The sequence below is a fragment of the Nannobrachium achirus genome (genome assembly GCF_963921795.1).
Source record: "Nannobrachium achirus genome assembly, chromosome: 24".
Lineage (NCBI taxonomy): Eukaryota > Metazoa > Chordata > Actinopteri > Myctophiformes > Myctophidae > Nannobrachium > Nannobrachium achirus.
In genome coordinates this window covers 1,015,032-1,032,904 of record NC_137831.1, presented here as the reverse complement: position 1 = coordinate 1,032,904, position 17,873 = coordinate 1,015,032, and the positions used below count along the sequence as shown (strand labels likewise).

The 17,873-nt window shown below is 44.4% G+C and overlaps 1 protein-coding gene across 3 annotated transcripts in view; it reads right to left on the bottom strand.

Annotated features, from left to right (window-relative positions):
* The window catches only part of LOC308280534 (uncharacterized protein), a 42,642-nt gene extending 25,037 nt beyond the window's left edge, over positions 1-17,605 (bottom strand). The window contains exons 1-8 of one of the 3 annotated variants that reach the window (XM_080720847.1): positions 17,588-17,605; positions 9,510-9,730; positions 7,913-8,002; positions 6,461-6,553; positions 4,955-5,053; positions 3,340-3,466; positions 1,485-1,761; positions 737-823 (exon numbers count right to left, since the gene is read on the bottom strand). In XM_080720847.1, coding sequence (XP_080576973.1) covers positions 737-823; positions 1,485-1,761; positions 3,340-3,466; positions 4,955-5,053; positions 6,461-6,553; positions 7,913-8,002; positions 9,510-9,730; positions 17,588-17,591 — 998 coding nt within the window. In that variant the 5' untranslated portion in view covers positions 17,592-17,605. Of the gene's footprint in view, positions 1-736; positions 824-1,484; positions 1,762-3,339; positions 3,467-4,954; positions 5,054-6,460; positions 6,554-7,289; positions 7,562-7,912; positions 8,003-9,509; positions 9,731-17,587 lie in introns of those variants that run through there. The other 2 variants (XM_080720848.1, XM_080720849.1) reach the window with 2 other exon arrangements.
* Positions 17,606-17,873: the final 268 nt, after the last annotated feature.

Sequence of the window (17,873 nt, the reverse complement as noted above, 5' to 3'; positions counted from 1 at the left end):
GGACACAAGCTGTCTGCACAAACATGGATTCATCTAAACTAGTGAAAAAAGCCGCTGTGTGCTTGTAGATCGTCTGTTTTCACTAGTTTTGTGCGACAGTCTTGTATGATGAAGCAGGGCTTTGCTTTACCAAAAGACGTACACATTTTGAAACTTGGAGATACGAGGTTTCTGCCCGACAGTGACGATATTTTAGTGATTACGTTGCGAGGAAAACGTTGAGATAACAGCCATTTTGGTTAGAACTGAGTGAAAATAACTGTACTAATAAATGTACTTCAAGTTTAAAATGATACTAAATATTTTTTCAAGTGTCCAAATGAATTCCAAATATTATCAAATGATCTCGCGGCACCCCAGGGTGCCCCGTCACCCACTTTGAAAACCCCTGCCATAGAAACCAACAGTCTTTCTCATCTTTACAGTCCATTTTCTCCAAAAAAACACTTTTGATGCCAAGGATGGCATTGGATTCTCGCTAAAATAACACAAGCATGAAGGCATCCATCTTCCATCACTGTTTACGTTTCGGACCAGAACTACTTCCGGGTCAATCTTGAACATCGTCAAGTAGGAATTGTTTGCTCGATCTACTTCCGGCCTTCAAAATAAGAGACTGGCCGCGGACGGAGAAAACGACCGGCACCTTGGACAATTAACCCTTTCATGTCGGCGGCACGAAATCGGTTAAGAATGCGACCAAAAAACGAACAATAAAAATGTCATTCCATCCTACCTGTCTCTCTCTGACAGAGCCAGCTGTAGTTTCAGTGTGGGTCCTCCACTCTTCTTCTGTGGTGGAATTAAAGCAGCAATCTGATCCCTGAGCCCCACACACACACACGCACACACGCACACAGTATCAATACCACTACTTAGTCATTCTTAGTAACAGTTAAGCCCCTATCATAGTTGGCACCGCGGTGGTAAGCTATCCCCCGCGGTGTAGTCTTTTTAAGTCATAAAACTACAACATTATGTCATTCCTCGCGGTGAAGAGCTATCCACGCGAACCCCGACACATCTCTCTGTTTTTACTATCAGACAGAGCGGCCCATCACCCCGTTCACTGATTGGTCGATCTAGACTAGTCAGTCGCAGTGATAGGACTTCACCGTGACTGACTATGATGGCCTCCTCTTGTTTTCTCACTTTAGGTGGATAGCTGATCACCTAAAACTTGCGGTGACCCTAACCCTATTCTGGACGTACGGGACAGAAAAAACCTGTTCATTCTGGACTGGAGTGACCATATATGGGCGTGGGACACACAAAGCCACTCATTGGAAGCGGTTTTCACCGCTTCAAAAATCACTATTCGTGAATGCCCTAATGTGTGTGTGTATGTGTGTGTGTGTGTGTGTGTGTGTGTGTGTGTGTGTGTGTGTGTGTGTGTGTGTGTGTGTGTGTGTGTGTGCGTGTGCGTTTGTGTGTACAGGGTAATCAATACATTTGTTATCGGCGTTGAGGCTCCGCCCACTGACCTGAGGTCAGAGGCCACGCCTCCGGGCGCCGTTACCCCATTGGTGCCCGGCCGTCTGAGTGACAGCTCGCTCTGGCCAATCACCACCTCCTCCCCGGCCACCTCCTCTATCATTGGCTCCAGCTCCGGCTGATGGGCGGGGCCAGGAGGCTCGGCGTCGACAGGAGGAAGGCAGCCATTGGCCGGTTCGTCGGCAGGCGAGCACCGATTGGCCGGTTTGTCCGTCCGTCGGGGGCGGAGCCAGGCGGAGAGGAGGCGGTCCTCTGCTGTGGATCCCACTGGGGGGGGGGGGGGGCAGGTTACCATGGTTACTATAACATAACATTGTGTCTAAAATGGCAGTATGAAAAATAGCAGATGAACAAGCTCACAGCGAGCTCATAGATCTGCTATTTTTGAAAAAAAGTTGTGAAAATGTGTGCAAATCTTTGTATAGACTATTAGTGGGAGAAATATGTGAAAAAGGTGTTCACTTCCGGCAGAAAGCGTGAAATTTGCACCTAGGGGTATTTTTGTGCGCCGAATTCAAAAATTGACGGATCCAAGCACTTTTCCCATGGGATCTGGAGGCTCTAATGCACTTACCATACAGAGAAAAAAGACCCCCCAAAAAAATCTTCTTTAAGTAGCATGTGAGGGGTCTATCTAGGGGGTTTTCATGATTCTGAATCCATTGCAAGCATTTGTTTTGCACGAAAAAAATTCCTTGGGCTAGAAATGGACGCTACAAAACTATGGTTTAGTATGGTTTAGTGATGAGTCATCACTTTTCACAGTTTTGATTCACTTGATTAAAACCGCGGTCGCGTCGCGGTGAGGAGAGGAGCGACAACAACATAACCATTTCATTCTCACCATCGTGGCTGCTATGACATGTGAATTCAGAGGAGTGTTTTAAAAGTTTATCTTAATTGAAACTCTTCCATTTGGTTCAATTCTTCTTCTGCCGAAAAAACTAGCATATCTTCTGTTCTAGTGCTCCCCAGCGCCATGCGCCCCATTCACACACCATTCAAGTGGTGCCTGGGAGGAACTACACGGCAGGGAGCCAAAATGTTTGGCCTAGTATGCTGCAGAATTTAGCAATATTACACCAGAGGGTGTGCATATAACACGTTATCCTGCACGACAGCCTTGCCGCAGGAACGAGCCGACAGGCGAGTTACGTAGGAAGGGCTGGAGTGTTAATGCAGACCCTCCAGTGTAATATTGCGATTATACAACTGTTGCCCTTAAAAAAAAAACATGTCAACTTTATTTCATTGTAATTAAGATATTCGATAGGAATTTGTAATTTCTTAATGCCACATTTAGCTACTATGTCACATGAAAACCGCTAGCCTAGCCGCCTAGCATAGTGTGGGGAGAAAGGAGCGCTTGCTGTCTTTCGTGACCAACGCAGCTGATTTCTTTAATTGATGAGAGACAGTGCAGTAGTGCTCGTTATATGCACGGTTGGAGAGCCTGTTTTCCATTGAGAGCCCGACTACCTGTTGTATAATGTGTTGTTATACCACGGCGCGCCCATCCCCCCAAGTTGCGTAGCAATGAGGGGAAAACATCGTACCTGCGTATTGACACTTAAAATGTGTGCTTTGTAGGCAAAATGCGTACATGTTGGCAGGTCTGTCTGACTCATGGATCCTCGTGTATGGATTTATCTTCTCTGTGTGAAATAAGACACGCAGTGAACACGGAGCGAAAACCTGATAAATAACATTGAGTGTGTGTGTGTGACTGTATGAGTGTGTGTGTGTGTGTGTGTGTGTGTGTGTGTGTGTGTGTGTGTGTGTGTGTGTGTGTTTGTGTGTGTGTGTGTGTGTGTGTGTGTGTGTGTGTGTTTGTGTGTGTGTTACCCATAGCGCTGACGGTCCTCTCCCGACAGTTCTGATTGGTCAGCAGGTTCTTTAGCTCCTCCCTCTTTGACTCCACCTCCTGCAGACAGTCCTCCAATCCACTGGCAGCGTCCAACCAGCTGGCAGCCTGACACACACACACACACACACACACACACACACACACACACACACACACACACACACACACACACACACACACACTTGTTTTTTGGTACTGATATTATGATTGATTTCAGCTGTTCCAAACACGCAAACCCGGTTTCATTACTTCAGTCTATATTAATAACTTAATGACTTATACTTATTGGTGTTTTTTATGTCCAATGTATTTGTATTTAAGTTCATAAAGTTAACATAAGAACATTTGAGATTAAAAAAAAATGCTACTTTTCAGGATTCCAATAAAGAAATAGCTAAAAAATAATTCAAAAATAACACAGTACGACGCGTTGTGAGCTTAGGTTATCGGTGTGTGTGTGTGTGTGTGCGTGTGCGTGTGCGTGTGTGTGTGTGTGTGTGTGTGTGTGTGCGTGCGCAGTGTTTCCCCTAGGCAGAAGCTGAAGGAGGGGGGAGAGTTGCGGGGGGGGGGGGGGGGGGGACGACGACGACGACAACAAGTAAACTTCTCCTGTTCCATAATACAACAGTGCCTGTGCGAGTGCTGTTTGGTGCACAGCTGTTTCTCCATCCAATCAATGAGTGTAGCAGAGGAGAGCTATAATCTCCTTCCAGCCGTACCTAACCGAGAGAACAACCGTATTCTAAACATGAGTCACGTTGTTGTGAAAATAATTCCTCTGCAAAAAAAATATAATTATAAAAAAAAAAAATCATAGAGCGGCGGCCGGATTTTAAGGAACACTTTGCTAGCCGAAATAGAATGGCTTGTTGGTAGATTAGCCGTGAAATTTCTATTATTGTATTATGATCTGAGACGTAATATTATGTTTATAAACATGAGCCCGCCACCCCTCCTTCTTGGACCGCGCCGTTGTTTTTTTCTTTTTTTTCAATCCCCAGGTCGTTAGCTCACCGTGATTATCTGGATCTCCATTGGGATAGAGTGGCTGTTTTGGCCGAGGCGTCTTCTCCCGTGCGTTTCGCTTGCGCGATCCGTTCACGTAAATGTCTGCTCAAATGATCCACGGATGACTCAAGAGTAGATATGAACAGTTTTGCTCGCATAGCCCGCAGCACTCCTGCTGTAGTAGCACTCGTGTATAAACAGTAAATGGGTGGCTGCTAGGAAGCCTCTGGAAGGAATGGACCTGACGTCACTTCTGCTTCATGTCAGAGCAGCCATGAGCTATCGATGGACGAGTGGTGACTAGGGAAGGTTAGACGATTGCCGATTTTTGGATAAAAATCATTTATTTCGTTTTTAATGACCCAGTACGGTAAAAGACGGCGCGGCTGAGACTCCTTGCTCAGATGTCCGGTATATTACGGTTTTAATATTAAGGGGCTCCCCGTGGCTTGCAAAGTGTTAATGCATATAGGGGAAACACTGATGCGTGTCTGTGTGTGCGTGGGCGCGCGCGCGCGCGCGCGCGTGCGTGCGTGCGTGCGTGCGTGCGTGCGTGCGTGCGTGCGTGTGTGTGTGCGTGAGGACCTGTTTGAAGCTCAGCGTGGGCAGCGTGCGGTCCAGGTTGGACAGGAAGTCACAGAGCAGAGCCTGAAGCCCCGCCTCAAACCTCTGGTCAAGCACTTCCTGTGGTGGAGAGACATAGACACAACACAGAGAGAGAGAGAGAGAGAGAGAGAGAGAGAGAGAGAGAGAGAGAGAGAGAGAGAGAGAGAGATCAGTGTCATGACCCAGGCTCTAGTGGGTCAAAACATATTCACTCGGATACCAGTTTACCAATATTGTTTTAGTATCAAAGTGAGTGAGTACAATTACAGGGTATTCTTTTCTTAACAATATTAAAATAGTAGTAGCAAAAATAGACTCTACGGTTTACAGTTTAGGCATTTAGCAGACGCTTTTAATCCAAAGCGACTTACAATAAGCAGATAATACATCACTATAATGTTGGCTGTGTTGGCTGATCTGAGTGAACGGGTGGGGGTTGTAGGGGTTGATCAGGTTTTGGAGGTATGGAGGAGCCGTACCTTTGGCTGCTTTGAACTCTAGAATTCTATTGCTATTCTTTAGCCAATGAGGAGCAGCCAAAGGGTAGATCTTTGTGCCCATATAGTTGAGTCTAAAATGGCAGTTCCGTGACCGTGGAGAGCAAAGGTCCATTTCTCAATGGATTTGTCATCTAGGAGGGTTATTAAACACATTTGGCTGGGGTGTCTTTTTTTAAATGGCTGGGAAAATGTTTGACAGCTAGGGTAATTTTCAGTCTCATTCACTTGCTATACACTACACTATAAAGGCAAAAATGACTCCCAAATTATCTGCTTTAAGTGGGATGTGAGGGGTCAAACTAGGTGTTTTTAATTATTCTGAATCCATTGCAAGCATTTGTTTTGCATGAAAAACATTCCTTGGGCAAGAAATGACCCCACAATACGATGGTTTAGTGATGAGTCATCATTTTCACAGCCTTTTGGGGTACGTTTTTAGCCCAAGGAATGTTTTTCATGCAAAACAAATGCTTGCAATGAATTCAGAATAATTAAAAACACCTAGTTTGACCCCTCACATCCCACTTAAAGCAGATTTTTTGGGAGTCATTTTTGCCTTTATAGTGTAGTGTATAGCAAATGAATTAGACTGAAAATTACTCTAGCTGTCAAACATTTTCCCAGCCATTTAAAAAAAGACACCCCGGCCAAATTTGTTTAATAACCCTCCTAGATGACAAATCCATTGAGAAACGGACCTTTGCTCTCCACGGTCACGGAACTGCCATTTTAGACCCAACTAATACATGGTGTGTTACTATTTCTAGTCGTTTATTTCCGCAGCATATTTCCACTGCAGAAAGTTCAAAGGCAGGGCCCTTAGCCAATGAGGTGCAATTGGTGGAAAAAACATCTGGGAGTGGTGTTAGCTGGAGTATTGGTTGAGCTTCACATGACAGTTAACACTCTGTAGAGTAGAGTCAGGAGCCCACACTGTTTCATAGGAACTGTATTTCTATTTGTTGTTGTAGTTGTCCAGACTGACCTGCAGGAGGCGCTGTCTCTCCTGTGGACTGACCATCATGTTCTGAACCAGAGATGTCAGACTGGAGCTGACCTGAGAGACCTGTCCATCATACTGACACACACACACACACACACACACACACACACACACACACACACACACACACACACACACACACACACACACACACACACACACACACACACACACACACACACACATTTCATTTCAAATGCGTTCTTAACACTTTTGTTGCAATCAATTAAATCTCTTTGAAGGTCCAAGATGCCATGGTCTCCATAGACTTCCATGTAATTTATAGTGCACGGATCGTGCACGTCCATGCCTAGATCATGCACCACGTGTGTGTGCACACTGTTCACAGCTTTCAAACAAAGAAATCCGCTTGGAAATCCGTTCAGGCATTCATGAGATAGCAGCCATTATGTTTTCCTAAAATGTAAACAAAGATGGCTGCCATGTTTGAAAGATGGGGTTTGTTATGGGGTTAAACATGCAATTTTGTGTTTGCTATCATGACTATGCAAATACATTGGACAATAGCAGCGTTTCTATCATGACTATGCAAATACATTGGACAATAGCAGCGTTTCATTGGACAATAGCAGCGTTTCATTGGACAATAGCAGCGTTTCATTGGACAATAGCAGCGTTTCATTGGACAATAGCAGCGTTTCATTGGACAATAGCAGCGTTTCATTGGACAATAGCAGCGTTTCATTGGACAATAGCAGCGTTTCATTGGACAATAGCAGCGTTTCCAAAAGCCTTTTGGAAAACAGGAAGCAAATTGTCAGAAATGTGATAAATGCGGTTCTTGTGAAACCTCTGCGTCTGAAGGTGGCCGATCTGCAAGCTCACAACGTGTCTCTGCGTCTGAAGGTGGCCGATCTGCAAGCTCACAACGTGTCTCTGCGTCTGAAGGTGGCCGATCTGCAAGCTCACAACGTGTCTCTGCGTCTGAAGGTGGCCGATCTGCAAGCTCACAACGTGTCTCTGCGTCTGAAGGTGGCCGATCTGCAAGCTCACAACGTGTCTCTGCGTCTGAAGGTGGCCGATCTGCAAGCTCACAACGTGTCGCGCATGCGAGCTGCTGTGAGCTTGTAGATCGGCCACTTTTGTTTTTTTGAAAAACGTATGTTTCTACTGTATGTCAGTGGTGCTCAAACCTTTTCATGTGAAGGACCCCCAGAATTACATGTATTTGGCCACGGACGCTTAAAAAATACAAACACATTATTTTCACGACTTTTCAAAAATAGCAGATATACAAGCTCTTGTAGATCTGCTATTTTTCAATAGCTAAAGTATACAATAATGAAGGCCCCTCCAATTCGGGCCCTGGTAACTCAGTCCCCCTTTCCCCCACGTTGTGACCCCCTTGGTGAGGGCCTCATCGTGGCCCCCGGGCCGCAGGTTGAATACCCAGGTCTTAAAGGGTTAACTCACCGTTCCCATGGCGATGGCCTGGATCCGCTCCAGGTGTTGCTGGATCACTTCCGGGTCACAGGGGTCACCGCTGAACACTTCCTGGGTCATCTGAGAGGGACAGGATACTGTTCATTTATTCATACCCATATAAGGACATGTCGTCATCATGTTACCATTCATTTATTGTCACACAAATAATAACCAGTAAGACTCCCTAATGGGGAGATAAGCGACCGCCAGGTCGCAGCGTGATTTTAGGCCAAAATGTGTAGGAGCAGTGTCCAAAAATGTGTCTTATGTGTGCAGGCCAAGATAACTGGATGTCCGAACGGCTCTGCGGTGGGCCAGTTTGAAGATGGTGGGTCCCATATATTCACATGACCATATGCAGGGGCGTACCGGGGGTGGGGGGTTACTAGGAGTTACTAGGGCCCAAGGTGGGCCCAAATTAAGAATACATATAGGCCACAGTGAGTGTGTATGTGTATGGCTACAGGGATTGTTTCAAGTAAGATGGACAGTTGAAGTGAACATGTTTAAAAAGTATTATAGGAACCCGTGAGTGAAGTTGCCTTCTTGCCTTATAGTCGGGGGCCCCAGGGATATTTTGGTTCAGATTCTCGCAAATTCGCCAAATTTGGCACAGATGTTGTCCATAACATACTTAATCATTTTATGATGGGTGCCAAGATGGGCACCCCATGGTACTGCCATAATTGAGCAATGCAATTGGTGTCCCATTAACTTTACATTACAGGGAAAAAAAGCAAAAAAACAATCTGCTTTAAGTAGCATATAACTGGTCAAACATTCCTTGGGCTAAAAAACTGCCCTACAAGACTATGGTTTAGTGATGAAAAGTGATGAGTCATCACTTTTAACACTTTCGTGGTGGCCGTTTTAGCCCAATGAATGTTTTTTTATGCAAAACGGATGTTTGCAATGGATTCAGAATGAAAACCCCCTAGTTTGACCAGTTATATGCTACTTAAAGCAGATTCTTTTTTTGCTTTTTTTTCCGGGTAACAGGGTCCTCTCTCTTAGCTGACCTTGACTCAGCAGTAACAGGGTCCTCTCTCTTACTAACCTTGACTCAGCAGTAACAGGGTCCTCTCTCTTACTGACCTAGCAGGGTCCTCTCTCTTACTTTACTTACTTTATGTGTTTATTTAGACAGGACAGGACAGTACCAGTTCATGAACACAGAGATAATGACATATTGCATAATACAACATACAAAGATCTTAGTGTAAACCAGTCAGAGTTAGCTTAAAGCTACATTTCATCCGTTGTCCTCAGGACATAAAACATGAAACAAAACAAGACTAACAAAAACCAGAACAGAACAGTACAGGGCGAACAACAACACAACAAAAACAAGGTGCTTGGTGCAGCAGAGTGCCTAGTGCGACACGGTGCCTCCTAGTGCCAGAAGTAAGTTAAAAACCACACAGGAGAGACTAACCTGGCAGAGTAATTCGTACAGGCAACAATATTTTCATATAGGTGGTTACATGTTTGTGAGCGTTTTAACCATTGCTTCAACTGCCCTTTAAAAGCACCGAACGTGGGGATCTCTTTGATTGAGGCAGGGAGCTGTGGTTCCAATACTGACCTTGGCTCTGAGACTCAGAAGGAGGAGGGTCCTCTGCCTGTCCGTCAACAGCTCTGGGATGCTCTCCGTCGCCACGGAGACGAAGTCCTCCAGCATCCCATAATGCCCCCTGTGGGCGGGGCTCCCCGGTTGCCGGGCAACCAGATGCCACATGGCCGCCGACATCAGACGCACCGGAGAGACCAGCAGACGCAGAGAGGAGAGGGGGAGAGGAGAGGAGGCTGGGGGGGGAGAGAGACCTTTAAGAACCATTATAAACACAGAGAGAGAGAGAGGAGAGGAGAGGAGAGGAGAGGAGAGGGGGAGAGGAGAGGAGAGGAGAGGAGAGGAGAGGAGAGGAGAGGAGAGGAGAGGAGGGGAGAGGAGAGGGGGAGAGGAGAGGGGGAGAGGAGAGGAGAGGAGAGGAGGGGAGGGGGGCGCCGTACTAATGCATTGTCAATGGAAGGTTGTTTGTTTTTTTGTCGTTGCCGTGTCTCTAGCTCAACCACAGCCTGTCTTTTGGCCACGAGACACGGCAACGACAAAACACCAAACAACCTTCCATTGACAATGCATTAGTACGGCGCCTCCAGTGGCCATTCTCAGACGATACGGAGAAGATGTTTCAAGCAAATGTCTGTACAGCGCCTAACTAAGATTGAAAGTCAACATCCCTAGTTAGACCCCTCACATCCCACTTAAAGCATATTTTTGGGAGTGATTTTTTCCCTTTTAGTACAGTGTATAGTAAGTGAATGAGACCCAGAATTACCCTAGCTGTCAAATATTTTGCAAGGGATGTTGAATTTCAATCTTTGTTAGATATGTTACTAGACACCTTTACAGACACATTGGTGAAGAAATTGTTTGGTAAGGAATTTATTACCAGATTTGACAGGTATTCTGATAATTTTCCCTGACTAAGAGAGAGAGAGAGAGAGAAAACTAAGGATGTTCTTCTGTGTTCTGATGAGACCAAGATAAACCAGGGTTTCCTGCAGCACTTTACAGGCCAGGCGCCCCGCCCGGCCAGAAAACCCCCCCGCCCCCCCCAAGGGTATTAAAAAAAAAATATATATATATATATATATATATATTTTTTTTTTTTCAAAAAAACTTTTTGGACCTCCAACAATGTACTAGGCATGATCGCTTTCGCGAAATTGCATGTTTAACCCCCATACCAACCCTATCTTTCAAACATGGCAGCCATGTGAAGTTACTTGTGCCTCACTGTCAGGAGAGCAGAGCAGCGCATGCAGCTGCTTAATTGACGGTCGTTAACTTCTTTTGAAGTTCTCTGAGGCCGGCTACAGACCTAAAGGCACAAAAACGAGTGCGTGTCGTGTGGGGGAGGCGGGTGGCAGGCACAGCGCAATGCATTCCGGATGGGAGTCGAGTGGTTTGAAGTCGAGTGCGAGTCGTGTGGTGTTGTGTGGTTGCGTCCAACTTGCTCACGACTCGCACAGAGACAGTTGTAGGCGAGCACTGGGGAGCAGACAAGCTGCACTTGATGAGACAGAAGGCAGGGTTCAGCTGCCAACCAATAGGAGAGAACCACCGTTCTGCGGCGAAACTGGGCAGAGCACACTTGTAGTCCACTACACTACAGTGCGTTGAGCCTTCGGTCTGCAGTGATCATCGCGCTGTCTCTCCTCTTCCCTCGTTCTCCTGGCCATTTCAAGCCGCTTCTCCCTCCTTCTCCTTCTCCTCGCCACCAACACCGCCAATACAAGCGCCCTTTTGCGTCCTCTAAACAACATTTTGCCCAACAGGTGTCACCAAGCAGCAGCAGTACTGTCCACCGACGCCAACTCCAAAAAGACTACACGCTCGAAATCCACTTACACTTCCGCCTCTCGCTGGACGGCCCACGTCCGCAAAGCATTGTGGGAAATGTATTCTTTTTTGGAACAGACTTTCCAAACGGAACAGACTCGCACTGAACACAGAACGTTCCAGTCTGAGTGCGGCCTGAGAGGCGAGCCTAGCCTAGGTCAACTTGACAGTGACACAGCTGCACAGCGAGTCGTAGATTGCGTCGAGAGAGAGAGAGAGAGAGAGAGAGAGAGAGAGAGAGAGAGAGCTCTTCTCATTTACTCACGACACAAGTAAAGTACAAATACCTGAAAATCTCCTTTGTACAGTATAAGTACAGTAGGCTACTTAAGTAAATCTACTTAGTTACTTTACACCAATGTTGTTGTTTTTTTACTGTGCTGTAGACTTCTATTTATATGGCACGAGTGCTGGTTGATTAACCTGGGGGAAAAAAACAAGTTACACTGTCCTGTGAAAAACGTAGTTATTCAATGTTGAATAAATGTGGATGATAGCATGTAGTTGTGTTTTCCGTCATCATGGGCACATTCATGTGTTTTTTATAGGGCAAAAATAAGAATTAATATTAAAAATTAAATGAATTAATTACTCGATTTCATTAATTAATTATCAAAAAATTTCGGCGCACGCGCGAAATCCCCCCCCTGGTCAAGACTTTTTCCTGCAGGAAACCCTGTAAACATATTTGTTTCAGATGGTGTCATTAAACTAGACCAGGTCACCTGGTTCTGCCAGACCCGCAATGAAAACTTGTAGATCGGCTGTTTTGACTAGTATGGCACTGAACTAACACATGAACACACAGGATTGTATAGGCTGAGCAGCTGGAAATGTTTGTGAGCTTGTAGATGGGCTGAGGAATTTATAGTGTCAGCAGCTCGTCAGCCAACTCAACTCAGCTGGTCCTGTACAGGTGACGGCACTCAAGGCAATCAGCCGAGCAAGGGAAGGGAGGGGCAGATGAGCAGTCAGAGGCAAACACAGGCACACTGAGGAAAAGAGGGACCGACCGACAGACCGACAGACCGACAGACCGACAAAGCCTTTTGTAGGCCGACCCCCTGGGTCTGGCAAACATGATGAGACCAAGATAAACGTATTTGTTTCAGATGGTGTCATTAAAACATGATGAGACCAAGATAAACGTATTTGTTTCAGATGGTGTCATTAAAACATGATGAGACCAAGATAAAAATATTTGTTTCAGATGGTGTCATTAAAACATGATGAGACCAAGATAAACGTATTTGTTTCAGATGGTGTCATTAAAACATGATGAGACCAAGATAAACGTATTTGTTTCAGATGGTGTCATTAAAACATGATGAGACCAAGATAAACGTATTTGTTTCAGATGGTGTCATTAAAACATGATGAGACCAAGATAAAAATATTTGTTTCAGATGGTGTCATTAAAACATGATGAGACCAAGATAAACGTATTTGTTTCAGATGGTGTCATTAAAACATGATGAGACCAAGATAAACGTATTTGTTTCAGATGGTGTCATTAAAACATGATGAGACCAAGATAAACGTATTTGTTTCAGATGGTGTCATTAAAACATGATGAGACCAAGATAAACGTATTTGTTTCAGATGGTGTCATTAAAACATGATGAGACCAAGATAAACGTATTTGTTTCAGATGGTGTCATTAAAACATGATGAGACCAAGATAAACGTATTTGTTTCAGATGGTGTCATTAAAACATGATGAGACCAAGATAAACGTATTTGTTTCAGATGGTGTCATTAAAACATGATGAGACCAAGATAAACGTATTTGTTTCAGATGGTGTCATTAAAACATGATGAGACCAAGATAAACGTATTTGTTTCAGATGGTGTCATTAAAACATGATGAGACCAAGATAAACGTATTTGTTTCAGATGGTGTCATTAAAACATGATGAGACCAAGATAAACGTATTTGTTTCAGATGGTGTCATTAAAACATGATGAGACCAAGATAAACGTATTTGTTTCAGATGGTGTCATTAAAACATGATGAGACCAAGATAAACGTATTTGTTTCAGATGGTGTCATTAAAACATGATGAGACCAAGATAAACGTATTTGTTTCAGATGGTGTCATTAAAACATGATGAGACCAAGATAAACATATTTGTTTCAGATGGTGTCATTAAAACATGATGAGACCAAGATAAACGTATTTGTTTCAGATGGTGTCATTAAAACATGATGAGACCAAGATAAACGTATTTGTTTCAGATGGTGTCATTAAAACAGGTGAGGAGAACTAAGACTAGAGCTTCTCGCCTACAGCAGTGTTTCTCAACCACTGGTCCTGGGGACCTTTGGTGGCCCCTGAGAAGGGTCAAGTGTGCCCCTTGAAACTGCTTGAAAGCCAGTTTTGTATTTACCATTTTAAAAATGATTTAAAACAAGTGAAAACAGCAGATCTACAAGCACACAACGCCTCGCCGCGAGGCGTTGTGTGCTTGTAGATCTGCTGTTTTCACTCGTTTTGTGTGACAGTCTTGTATGATGAAGCAGAGCTTTGCTTTACCAAAAGACGTACACATTTGAAACTTGGAGATACGAGGTTTCTGCCCGACAGTGACGATATTTTAGTGATTATGTTGTGAGGAAAACGTTGAGATAACAGCCATTTTGGTTAGAACTGACTGAAAATAACTTTGTACTTCAAGTTCAAAATGATACTAAATATTTGTGTGTCCAAATAAATTCCAAATATTATCAAATAATCTCTCGGCACCCCTGGACTGCCGTCACGGCACCCCAGGGTGCCCCCGGGGGCGCTTGTTGACCATGGGGCTTTGGGAGCCCACCTACTCTGTAAAATACATTATGTTATGAAATAAAACGCACCCACCTCGAGCCACCCAGCGGCCACCGCAGACACAACGGTTCACAACCCAGAAATAAGTGGCGGTCGATAGACTTTCAACAACACAAAACTACCTTTGGTTTGGTGAGTAGTGAAGTAGTTTAGTTTATTTTGACTCAAGTTGAGCACTGGTAGGGGCTGAGAAAACGCGGTCTATTCATTTGCCGACGGGTCTGTCAGAGTGTCACTGGAGGTGACGCCATGGACCAGAGCTAATTCCAACATGATAACGACCCCAAACACACCTCCAAGACCACCACTGCCTTAATTAAGGAGCTGAGGGTAAAGGTGATGGACTGGCCAAGCATGTCTGCAGACCTCAACCCTATTGAGCATCAGTGAGGCATCCCTAAATAGAAGGTGGAGGAGTGCAAGGCCTCTAACATCCACCATCTCTGAGATGTCATCATGGAGGACTGGGAGAGGGTTCAGTGGCAACCTGTGAAGCTGAACTCCTTGTCCAAGAGGGTTAAGGTGCTGCTGGACAGTAATGGTGGCCACACTAAATATTGACACTTGGGCACAATTTGGACATTTTCACTTAGGGGTGTACAACTCACTTCTGTTGCCAGCATTTTAGACATTTATAGCTGCGTGCGGGGACAATAAAATATGTTTTTATTGTATACTTTATATTGTATCAAAGTGTGATTTATTCAGTGTTATAATTAAAATATAATGACATATCGGTAGCACTTTATAATGAAGTACCTCAATAAAGGCTAATTAACAGCTAATAAGGCACTTATTAACAATGAATTAACAGCTAATAAGGCACATTAAGTCCTAATAGTGCATTTATAAACCCTTTACTATGCACTTATTATGAGATCAATTAACACTAACAAATCCTTAATAAAATCTTTATTATAACAGTATAAACAATTAATTAAGCCTTTATTAACACTTTATTAGGCAATTTAAAGCCACCTATTCTAAAGTGGGAACACATCGGGTACACCCGCCACTCTGACATGTCGGTTGAGTCCTAATTGTGCATTTAGAAACCCTTTACTATGCACTTATTATGAGATCAATTAACACTAACAAATCCTTAATAAAATCTTTATTATAACAGTATAAACAACAACAAGTCATTAATTAAGCCTTTATTAACACTTTATTAGGCAATTTAAAGCCACCTATTCTAAAGTGGGAACACATCGGGTACACCCGCCACTCTGACATGTCTCCTTTCCGACATGTCAGAGTGGCGGGTGTACCCGATGTGTTCCCACTTTAGAATAGGTGGCTTTAAATTGCCTAATAAAGTGTTAATAAAGGCTTAATTAATTGTTTATACTGTTATAATAAAGATTTTATTAAGGATTTGTTAGTGTTAATTGATCTCATAATAAGTGCATAGTAAAGGGTTTATAAATGCACTATTAGGACTTAATGTGCCTTATTAGCTGTTAATTCATTGTTAATAAGTGCCTTATTAGCTGTTAATTAGCCTTTATTGAGGTACTTCATTATAAAGTGCTACCGAAATATCTGCAGAAATAAGAGGGGTGTACAGATAGATTGTCACTTTATAAATGTGCACATACCCTCTATACACTCACATACCCTCTATACACCCTCTATACCCTCTATACACCCTCTATACCCTCTATACACTCACACTTATGTAGGTTTGTTTACTGTGCACATACCCTCTATACACTCACACTAACATATAACCCTAACCCTCTATACACTCACACTTATGTAGGTTTGTTTACTGTTGAGAGAGAAAACAATGTTGCCCATTAGGTTAATCATCTGGGGACCCCCCAAAAAATAATGTGGGGACCCCTGGGGGTCCCGACCCACAGGTTGAGAAGCTCTGCTATAGAAGACAGGACAGGCTGGTTCTAGAGTTAAATTAACATTAAAGCAGGGGGTCTTCAACAGGGGGTCCGGGACCCCTAGGGGGTCCTCAGAGTTACTACAGGGGGTCCTCCAAATCTTTGAGTGAGTGAGAAACTTTTTTCTCTTCTTTAATATTAACCACTTGAACCGATACTTTGAGAACTTTAGCCAAAAATAGCAGATCTACAAGCTCACAACAGATCTACAAGCTCACAACGCCTCGCGCTGCGAGGCGTTGTGAGCTTGTAGATCTGCTATTTTTGGCCAAGAGGTTTGGTGTAGAGGGGAAAAAGAGCAGACTAAGTACAGAGTAAAAGGTCAAGTTTATTAAGTATTGACGGTTCAAGTGGTTAAATATCTGAAAACACAAATTGACATGAATCCAAAATACACTGATGATTGTGCTGTCAAACAATGAAACTATATGGAATCTATGAACAGGTTGTGGGGGTCCCTGCTTCATCTCTCTCTCAACTAAGGGGTCCCTGCTTCATCTCTCTCTCTCTCTCAGCTAAGGGGTCCCTGCTTCATCTCTCTCTCTCTCTCTCAACTAAGGGGTCCCTGCTTCATTCATCTCTCTCTCAACTAAGGGGTCCCTGCTTCATCTCTCTCTCAACTAAGGGGTCCCTGCTTCATTCATCTCTCTCTCAACTAAGGGGTCCCTGCTTCATCTCTCTCTCAACTAAGGGGTCCCTGCTTCATCTCTCTCTCAACTAAGGGGTCCCTGCTTCATCTCTCTCTCAACTAAGGGGTCCTTGCTTCATCTCTCCCTCCACTAAGGGGTCCCTGCTTCATCTCTCTCTCAACTAAGGGGTCCCTGCTTCATCTCTCTCTCAACTAAGGGGTCCTTGCTTCATCTCTCCCTCCACTAAGGGGTCCCTGCTTCATCTCTCTCTCAACTAAGGGGTCCCTGCTTCATCTCTCTCTCCACTAAGGGGTCCCTGCTTCATCTCTCTCTCAACTAAGGGGTCCTTGCTTCATCTCTCCCTCCACTAAGGGGTCCCTGCTTCATCTCTCTCTCAACTAAGGGGTCCCTGCTTCATTCATCTCTCTCTCAACTAAGGGGTCCCTGCTTCATCTCTCTCAGCTAAGGGTCCCTGCTTCATCTCTCTCTCAATTAAGGGGTCCCTGCTTCATCTCTCTCAGCTAAGGGGTCCCTGCTTCATCTCTCTCTCAACTAAGGGGTCCCTGCTTCATCTCTCTCTCAACTAAGGGGTCCCTGCTTCATCTCTCTCTCCACTAATGGGTCCCTGCTTCATCTCTCTCTCAGCTAAGGGGTCCTTGGCCTGAAAACGTTGAGGACCCCTGCATTAAAGAATTCAATCACTGTAACTTCACAGTCAGCTGTAGCTAGCATGTCTAATTCACCAATACAACAACATGACAATGATGATGATGATAACATAACATCACCCATGGTGTTGTGATAACATAACATCACCCATGGTGTTGTTAGCTGGCTAGCATGTTTAATTCACTGATAAAATGAATAATAAAGATATTAATAACAGTATAAATATTCACCCATGTTGCTACAGAAGAGTCGCAGTTTGTTTCCAGTGTTGATGAACCAAAACGAGCAGCAATAAAAGTGTAAATAAGAATAAAACCAGGATTCTGTGGGCTAAGCTGTTAGCATGTTAGCTCTGCTGCTGCTGCACTGTTTACTGTCTGTCTGACCCGGAACTACTGCTGCTGCTGCTGCTGCTAGCGCCCCCTGTGGTGAGGAGCTGCTGCTGCTGCTAGCCAGGGGCGTCAACTGGGTATGGCAGGGGTATGCATGCAGCTGCCATACCCTGGGTCCAGGGCA